The sequence below is a fragment of the Nannospalax galili genome, unplaced genomic scaffold (genome assembly GCF_000622305.1).
Source record: "Nannospalax galili isolate Female #2095 unplaced genomic scaffold, S.galili_v1.0 scaffold606, whole genome shotgun sequence".
NCBI lineage: Eukaryota > Metazoa > Chordata > Mammalia > Rodentia > Spalacidae > Nannospalax > Nannospalax galili.
The window spans coordinates 1,813,846-1,823,569 of NW_008355477.1; the positions used below are offsets into that span (position 1 = coordinate 1,813,846).

Below are 9,724 nucleotides of genomic sequence, written 5' to 3' on the forward strand. Positions count from 1 at the left end.
ATTCATGCACATGGAAGGGATCCTAATTAAATTCACTGGGTTGTTTATAAAAAAAATAAATAAATAAAGACCAGAAAGTAGGAGGGGGGCGTGTTTGGAAACATTCCAGAAGGATAAGTGAGGGCAATGGAGGCTGAGTGTGATCAAAACACATTATGTATGTATATATGAAATTAGGAAAGAAAAAAAATGAATTTTCAGTGATGGACATCTGGGTACACAAACCTGACTTGATGGACCTTAACATATATGACAGAATGCTTGAAATCTGGTGGGGGAGGTATAGGGAGGTGTAGATGAGGGAGGGGTTATAAGATGATTAAAATGTTTTGCATGAAATGCAGAAAAAGTCAACAAAAACATACATTGAGTTAATTATTTTTTAAAAAATATGAAACAAAACTTGAAGTCCATTAGCCCAAACGGGAGTCTTTTTTAACCTACTTGATGAAGTAGTCACGCCCATCTCGGTTTGTCATCATCTCCCATCCATAGGGTGGCACCTGGTTCAAGCCCCAGGTTCCTGAGGGAGGTGGCCAGCCTGAAGACTTGGTCCTGTGGCTGGAAAAGAAAGAAAGAATCATCACACCTGACTCCTGGACATATTATCTGAGTTACTATACAAGGGCACATATTTTATTCCTCTAAACCATGACCTGCATGCTCAGTGGTAGGATAGTTGTAAAGAATGTTTTTGCACCCGATATCATGCTTGGCATTTCATATGTGCTATTATCACTGATTTTCCATAGAACTTTGATGGTGAAAATATAGTCGTACAGTTTACCGTAAGGAAACAATGGGTCAGTAATATTAAGTAACTTTCCTGTGGAAAGTTTTGAACAAAAGTTATTTATATGTTCTACCACCACAGGCATACCTGAGGCTAGCTATTTAGACAGTTTGGGCACATACATACATTTCACACTGTCATATAAAGAAAGACACGTGAAGATAAATTATTTTCATTCTCATAAGAAATAAAGGTGAGCCACAATTTCCTGGATTGCAATAACCAAAATATTAAATGTACACTCATAGTAACCACACTCTAAGCAAAGTCAGCCAGTCGTAAAACTTTGGCAAACTCTTAGTGTTAATTTGCAAAAAAATATCCACACATGTGTCTTTTCTAATTTCAAGGCCCCAAAGTCAAATTGACTGTCAGTACAATGAAAGATTGATGAGCATTTTCTATACATCTTTCTTTCTAAAAGCAAAAACAAAACAAAGTAACTCTTCATGACAAGCCATTATGAAAGGCAGAATTGCATAGACACGGCTGCTAACTGGAGATCTGAAGCCAGTTTCTGGAACTATCACCAAATCTGGCTTTTGCTCTTCATCCCTCTCTTTCCATTAATGCCCAAAACTTCTTCAGTGCTTACTCACACTGTTGAGAGGAAGCAAAGCCTATCATTTTAATCTCAGTCCACATCACCTGTCACTTGGTTCCGTAGCGCCAGGAGAAGTGACTCACTGCATAGCTAGTCTCTAAGATTCCCCAGTGACTCCAAATCGCAGACTGTCACAGACCAAAGTTAACAGGGAGAAAGTAGGGATGACACTTGCAGGGGCCTCATAGCCACAGTCTCAACAACCACCAGGAAACCTTTTACACCAAAGAGGAAGTGTTCCCTCTGGTGAGAGGAACATAGGACACGCTGGCTAGTGCATGGGTGGGGGGCATGGATTGAGGTTGTTACCTGCCTCCTTGTTTGAACGACCCTCTTGCTCCAGATACAACTTGTACCGTCTAATGCGTGGTTTTTCATGCAGACTGTTGCCTTTTCGTGGCAAATATCCAAAGCAACTCCTCTCCTCATTGCCCTCGGCCCTATCAACACATCCATCTGACCACAGCTCAATATTTCTCATGAGATGCAAGCCCATTTCCTTTAACTTTTTTACAGCAGAGGAAATGTTTTTGAATAATTTAAACCTCCCTCCATTGCTTTGCTTTAACTTTCCTTCAGTTTTTCTCCTCCATCAAGAGCGGAGATCAAAAGCATTTGCAAATTTAATATATGTCTCATAAATTTAGACTGCCACTATAGGACTATTTGTCACTCATTGACTATTAAAAGCCATGGCCACCTCTTTTGTTCCTCTGGCTTATACAAAAGTCAGCAGTGGCAATTTCCCCTGGTGGTTTTGAAAAAAAAAAAGAAAAAAAAAAAAGCTATTTCCCCAGGGTGAGAAAACTCATGTACTTGCCACCCTGGGGCACTATTAAAAAACAAATAAAAAAAATCCCACAACAGTTTTCCCATGCCAGCAGGGAGAGCATTTGGAACGCTTTCTATGATGGGCCCAAGAAAACAAGTTCTTAGAAGCATGAATACCTGCAGTTTATTCTGTTATTTAAAACTTTTTCCCCAAACCATAGATGCTACACTTAAAAGTGACGCAAAGAATGTTCTTGCATTTGGAAAGAAGCTTATGAACAGAATGCTACAATTTATCATGAAATCCTAAACTATATACTGTATTCTAGTTAACCCCCTTGCTCAGAGGGGCAAAAACAAACTGTCTTTCTTTTCCTTTGTTTTCTCCACTCCCCTCACCACACAATCTGAAATACTAATCACTGATGGAAAGACACAGGCTTCTTAATATAATTTAAATGTAGAACACAGCATTCTAATGAGGAGCTGGAGGAAGCTTGGAATTTAGTTTGTTTTCTGAATTGTATTACATACTAAATTCTGTTCTGTGTAGTATGTTTAGAAGGTAGCAAACAACACTTCAGCAAGAGGTTTCTAAACAAAGTTTCTTTGCTTGAAATTGAAGACTAATACCCCCACCAGACTGGAAGGCCCCCCTCCACAGACTAATTGTGTTCCTCTAAGTCAAGGGGCATTAGTTGAGTAAAACAAATGATAGACTAATTAAGATCAGATATGACTATATATCTGCCTGTTAATGAGGTGACTTAAAATGTGTGGGTCTTAAAGACCTCAGTAGAACTGAGCAAATTAAAAGAACAAACAAACACAGACACTTTTAGAGTATTTATCCATGGCAGTCTTGAGAAAAATCAAAGACAAATGCCATAACTGGGGCGTGATTGGGCTCCCACTTCTCTGCAGTATAATGACTGAGAGGTTAACTTTAATAGATTGTTTAATTATAGGAGATGGTGGGTTCTCTCTGCTACCTGGTAAATGGCCCTAGAAACCACCTTTCCCTACTCTTACTACAAAAGATTCACCAGAGTCTGTAACTACTCCCAAACAACCCAATTCTAGCACTGTTGACACAACCTTTTCTACCCACTATATTTTATTTTGTGTTTTAATTCAGGGTCTCATTATATACCAGAGACTTTCTTGGAACTTACTATGTGTAGCCTAGGCCAATCTTGAACTCATAGCAGTCCTCCTGTCTCATCCTCCTGAGTGCTGGGATTACAGGTGTGAGCCATCATGCCTGACTCTACATAGAATGTTAAGAAATGGGTGGCCCTTTTAGAGCAGCAGTAGCCAAATTCAAGCATGAGCAGAGCCTCTGTCTGTCTTGCTTTCATACACCTTCTGATGTGGAAATTGTACTCATGTCATCAAGAGAAGGTCAGGCAGCTAGCGTGACACAGTGCAGAACTGACAATGTTCAGTGCAGAGATCCTCAGTTTGGGGCAACAATGCTCCACTTGGTCACCTGTGAGTGATTCGTGTCCTTCTTCCTTTGCCTTTTTTTTTTTTTTTGGAAGGAATCCATTCTGAGTTCTTGGGCACATTCCCATAGGCTGAGGTCATTTTAAAATTTCTCCCCTTTTAAATGACGTATTATTTTTCTTGTCCATGGGCCTATTCAGCCTCACCTCATGACTAGCTTGTGAACACTAAAGACTCTCTGAAGCAGGACTCTGGTATTTCTGCTGAACTGCCCAGTGTTGCAGAGTGTGGTATACCAGTTGGCCCTACTGTCATTATTTGCAGGGAAGTCCTCCAGCTTGGCACTGCCAAATGTAGGACACTTCATTAAGTTTGAAATTTCCATAAACAATTTTTATGCGGACAGACCTATATCTCATATAACAATACTTTGATAATGATTTGAGAACTGCCAGGTTACAAAAGAATATAGTCCTGGGGCTAGAGAGATGGCTCAGCAGTTAAGAGCACTGGCTGCTCTTGCAGAGGACCTGGATTCAATTCCCAGCACCCACGTGGCAGGTAGCAATCATTCCTATCTTCAATTCCAGGGGACCTGATGCCCTCTACTGACCTCTGTGAGCATTGCACGAAACAGGTACACTTATATTCATGCAGGCAATATACTCATTCACATAAAATAAAAATAATAAAATATTTTAAAAGCCAATATACTTGTTGCATTTATTTTCTATAATGAGCAAGTTACTTGACCTGTCTACCCTCCTTAGGACCTGTTAATCCTCTGTAAAATGATAGTAATGGGTATAAAGCCATTGGGAGAATACTAACGGTGGTTAGTCAGCAGGATAGTATGATGCTTGCCCACAGTATAGTGAAAGCCATATAATGGACGCTGGGTGGTTGTACATGTACAAAAGACTTCGGCCCTTCCTCCCAATAGAAAGAGAATGAGAAGCTCAATCACTTTTGCTTCTCAGTCTGGCAAGAGAAAGAAGGGGTTGAACCAAGCAGTGACGCTTTTCCATAAGGTTAAAGTTGATGAGCTCAACTACTTCCAAGGCAGAAGGAAAGATCCAGAAATTTTCTATCAGAAATGTTTTGATCTATGGTTCAAGGGGCCAGTTTCTGCTTTTCTCAGGCAAAGCTTTGAGTGTCCTTCAAGTTCTAATGTTGTGCAACTCCTATCTGAGACCACGGCTGTGTGAACCACTTTGAAACACTTACCTCAGCCTTAAAAATAGCGACCTACATCGTTGGGGCTATTTAAATCACTCTAGAAACTCCCAAAGACTGACTGAACTGATTTGCAACTTTGAGCTTCACTCATCCATTGTTTGCAAGAGACTGAAACTATCCATGGACAAAAAAGATTTTGATGTGAAATGAAAACATCTATGAATGGGGAAAGCAAACACTGCAGAACTATTTGTGTTGAGATGACTGATGGAGGAAATTCGTGTTTTCCTTCTGTGTTCCTGTCTCTCAGTGCTTCAGCAAACCTCCAGAACCAGTCCATCCTAGTCCATCACCAGCAAATATCTATAATGATCTGTGCTTCCTTAGAACAACTTAGCATCTGAAAGAGGGATGCTGGAGGGCATGAAAGGGACTCTAAAATCAGATTACAAAGTCCTAAGTCAGATAGAGTCAATTTCTGCCACTTAATATATGTATGACCCTTGTTAAATTCAATTCTACTTCTCTTTCCTCATCTGTATGAGTGAGTTATTTTGAGTCAATGTTTCTTACACAGGGATTTTATCTGTAAAAGAATTCAGCAGTTACTGGAGACATTTTTGCTCATCATACATAGGGAAAGGGTGATATTTTCTTCTGAGATGTCGTGGCTAAAGGTCAGGCATGCTGCTCAATAAGCTACTCTCTTGGAAAATAAGAATGATCCAGGCAAAATGGCAATAGTGCCTCAAAGTAGTGGCAGTCCTCTTCACAGCCTCTGAATGCTGGCACTTCAGATGTATATCATGATGCCTTGCCCTGCTGTTTCGTTTTGTTTTGACTTTTTCTTTTCTTTGCTTTGCTTTGTTTTGTTTGGAGACAAGGTCTTGCTCTGCAGTTCTGGGTGACCTAGAACGCACTACACAACCCAGGATTTTCACAAACTTGCAGCCTCATGTCTTAGTTTCTCAAGTACTAGGATTCCAGGTATGCATCACCATATCCTGCTGTATGTTGTCCTTGCTTTATTTTGAAAAAAAAAAGTCTCTTGCTAAATAACTCAGACTGATCTTGAATTTGGAGTGTTTCTGCGTCAGTCTCATGAGTTTTATTATTACAGGTATGAGGCACAACACTGTTCTGGGAAAGTGAATCTTTGAACAGACAGCATGTTTTACCATCGACTATACTAGACACAGAAATAGGGAAGTAGGTGAGAGCCTGCCTGAAACTCAGCCTAAGCCAAGTTGCTGCTAGTGTTACATAGTGACTTAGAAAAGTGTCCAGGACTGATCCACAAGGCTTCCTACTCAATGTTCCAAAGCACTTATACTGCCACAATTAAGAGTGACATGGACTTTCAGGATTCCTTACGTATTTGGTAATAATCTTACAGGACTGGTAGATAACATTAAGCTCCATTATTTGAGACACTGTATTGAGTAGTGAATTATCATGCTTATTTCAAATATGAGAAAACCAGATTTATCTAATCAAATATTCATTCTTAACACTGAATGGCAATATGAAAACTCAACAAATTCAACCATGACTCAGAATTTGCTCAGTCTTACTTCCTTAGACTCAGAGAAATTATTTGCAGAATAATTCAAGCTTATGTTGTGTTGCATATGGCATTACAAAATGGAAAGCATTGTCCTATTTATTTTTCTGCCAAGGATAGTGGATGGTAACTGTGTAGTTATTTTCATTAAACTTAAACATTTCCTCCTGAAGGAAGGGGAGACTCATTAAGACTGAGAAAATAAAATGTGTAAAGCTCAAGACATAAACCAAACTTAGAAGTTTCAGGGAACTCCTAAAATTTACAAGATTCACAAAGTCCTCCCAAAAGTTATATGAGCAGTAAGATTTCTGGGCAAAGGAGACTGAATGGTTAGCTGCCTGAAAGTTTGTTGGCTACCTGTAAGCCATGCATGAAATTGTAGCGATGCAGAATTTTTGAGCCATCACCCATTCCAGAGTAGGCTTCTTAGTGATGTGACTGCCTCTGAGCTACCAATACTATTGGAAGTAACCCATTACCCATATTCCCATAAGTAACATTAATAAACTCTCTTGTTCACCAAGCTATATTGAGTGGTATTTTTTTTTTACATTCGTGTCAATGCCCTACCTGGGCTGAATAGATGCTTATGCATGTCTCCACAGGAAAAGTCATACTACATTGAGTTATGTTACTGAAACCCATCAAATACCTCATCATGTCCACAAACAGCAGCCTGTATTTGCACACAGATGGCATTCATTGTAACTCTGGGTTCACATGCAAAATGGGTAAATGAAGGAAGTAGAAAGGGAGAGAGGAAAATGAACAACAGAAGGTACATCTGGATGGATTTTATAAATCGTCAAGTTTTAGTGACAGCCATGTTACTTTATTAGAAATTTTATTTATTATTCTTTTTTATTTTATGTGTACGAGTGTCGTGCCTGCATGTTTATAAGAACATCCATGTCATGCAATGCCCTCAAATGTCAGAAGAGGGTGTGAGTTCCACCGGAAGAGTCATAGATGATTGTTAGCATCCATTTGGGTGCTGGGAACTGAACCAGGTCCTCTGCAAGAACAGATATCTCTCCAGCCTCAGCTATGGTCCTTTTGTCCCTAGCATGGTATTCTCCATTGTTGTTAGAGCTGGGGTCTTTGGCATGAGCTCCAGGGAGGCCTGTATAACAGATTTTGTTGTCCCTATGAGTGTGTAGGGAAGGGACTGACAGGATTTTTGAGTGCAGTCTATCACGATGTTCATACATAGGCATGGCTTGAATTAGATTCCATTATCCTCTATCTCTGAACATCACTGTCCCCTTGAAGCAAGCTTCAGTGCAGCATTAATACATTTTTTTTCCGGACAGCAGCCAGAAGCTTTCTTTCATTGGACCCTTTAAGAGTAGTTTCAGTAGCTGCATGCAAGGAAAACTATGTAATTCAGGTGAACAGATCATCCCAACAAACATTTAGAAGCATCCCGCCAACCATTTAAAAGATGTCACTTCTGTTGTGACATGGAGGACATGGAAATACAGTAAAGAGGTAAAACATACCTTTAAAAAAAACTAATGTCAACCCTTACAAAAGCACATAATTGCAAAATTCTCATCACAGAATCATTTTAGTCAAGCAAGAATCTATTATGACTCAAGAGCTTAACTATGTTAAAAGACATTTTGAATGTATATTCTAAAAATGAAATTAGATATTTTTTTTCTGATTAGTTTCTTCTGCTCCATTGAATGATTTACCAACCTACACATTAAAACTGCTCGTGAGATGAGTTTTAGAATAGACCTCTCCCAGTCAGTTTGTTATTTATGGCTTCTAATTAGGTAGGAGAATGAAATGGAGGCTAACTAGTTCTCCATACACAAGTATATATGCACAAACTAAGACTTTTTTTTTAGATAGGGTCTTACCCTTTAGCCCAGGCTGACCTAGAACTCACTATGTATTCTAGGCTGGCTTTGATCCTCCTGCCTCAGCCTCTCAAGTCCTGGGATTATAAATGTGACCCACCATGCCTAGTACAAGCTTCATTTGTGAATAATACTGTGGTAGACCCAGGATGCCCAATGTGCCTGAAGGCAGGTGTCTAGAGTGACTGAATGTCATACACAGGGGCTGTTATTCAAGTCAGATACAGCCCTACCTTGAATTAGACTTTGGCAAATATACTTGTATCAATTAGCTCACTGAATTCTTCAGACTCTAGAATGCTAATTATAATTTGTCTTCTTTTTTCAAGCAGCTGGGGACAGTAAGGTTCCATTGCTCGAAGAGCAAAATGTGCGAGTAGTTAATAGACTAAGTCTTGAGCTCTACTGCTAGAACATGGTCTGTATCATTCATGATTTTATAGTTGTACCTCTTAAATAAATCTGCAGTACCAAGTGGATATGCTTAGCTTTGCACATGCCCTATGAGCGCATTGACTGTTGTGATCTTCGATGCTGTTAGTTACCATACTGTTTAAGTATGAAGTGAATCAAGAAATGATCCAAGTTACACAATAATACTGCCACAGAATCATAGGCGTTTAAATTGTAAGCCTTTGCCTTCAGGACAAAAAGGGTGGGTAGGGAGAGAAATGAGGTTTACAAATTGCTACCCAGCAGATACTGTGCTAGGCACATCCATAAATATTAATTATTTTGCTTCTTACAACAGCTCAAGAAGGGTTGTTTTAAAAGAATTTTTAATTTGGGGAAACACCACAGTGGTGTATTACTAACCTACACACACAAGACCTTGGATTCAATCCCTAGTACTTTCCAATAAAAAGAAAATCCAGTTAATTATTAAGACAGAGAATGATCCTCAGTTGGTAGAGTGCCACCTAGCATCCATGAAGCACTGGGTTTCATTCCCAGCAGTGTATAAACCTGATGTTGTGATGCATGAATGCAATCCTAGTTCTTGGAGGCGGAGGCTGGAGTTCAAGATTATCTTTGGATACACAGTGAGTTCAAGTCCAGCCTAAGCCACAAGATATATGAGTCCTTCTCTCCTTAACAAAGGAAGGGATATTTATCACTTAGCCAACAACATTCATTCAGCCGTTAAAGCAAAGGTGTAGGTGAAAGCTGACTGCCACAGATACATAGGTAAACACCCAAGATAGGTAATAAAAGAATATGCACAGCATGACATACTTGTAAACACATAAAAATCCCTGTGTACATAGACTTGGAAAACAGTCAAGGACAGATCCACAGTGCTGATCACTGGGTTATAAGAGGGAGGTGTCTTATAGTTGTGTCAACTTCTTTTCTAATAATGTTTCAATTTTTTTTTTTTGTCTTTTTGAGGCAGGGTCTCTATGTAGCTGTAGCTGGCCTGGATTCTCTACGGAAATCAGGCTGGCCTCAAACTCACAGAGATCTGCCTGCCTTTGCCTCCCGAGTGC

General features: G+C 39.6%; 1 protein-coding gene across 5 annotated transcripts in view; it reads right to left on the reverse strand.

Annotated features, from left to right (window-relative positions):
* Frmpd4 (FERM and PDZ domain containing 4) overlaps nucleotides 1–9,724 on the reverse strand; it is a 990,592-nt gene that overhangs the window by 234,968 nt on the left and 745,900 nt on the right. For all 5 annotated transcript variants that reach the window (XM_017803120.1, XM_029555999.1, XM_017803119.2 and 2 more), the window contains exon 2: nucleotides 445–561. In XM_017803120.1, the coding sequence (XP_017658609.1) occupies nucleotides 445–561 (117 nt within the window). The remainder of the gene's footprint in view (nucleotides 1–444; nucleotides 562–9,724) is intronic.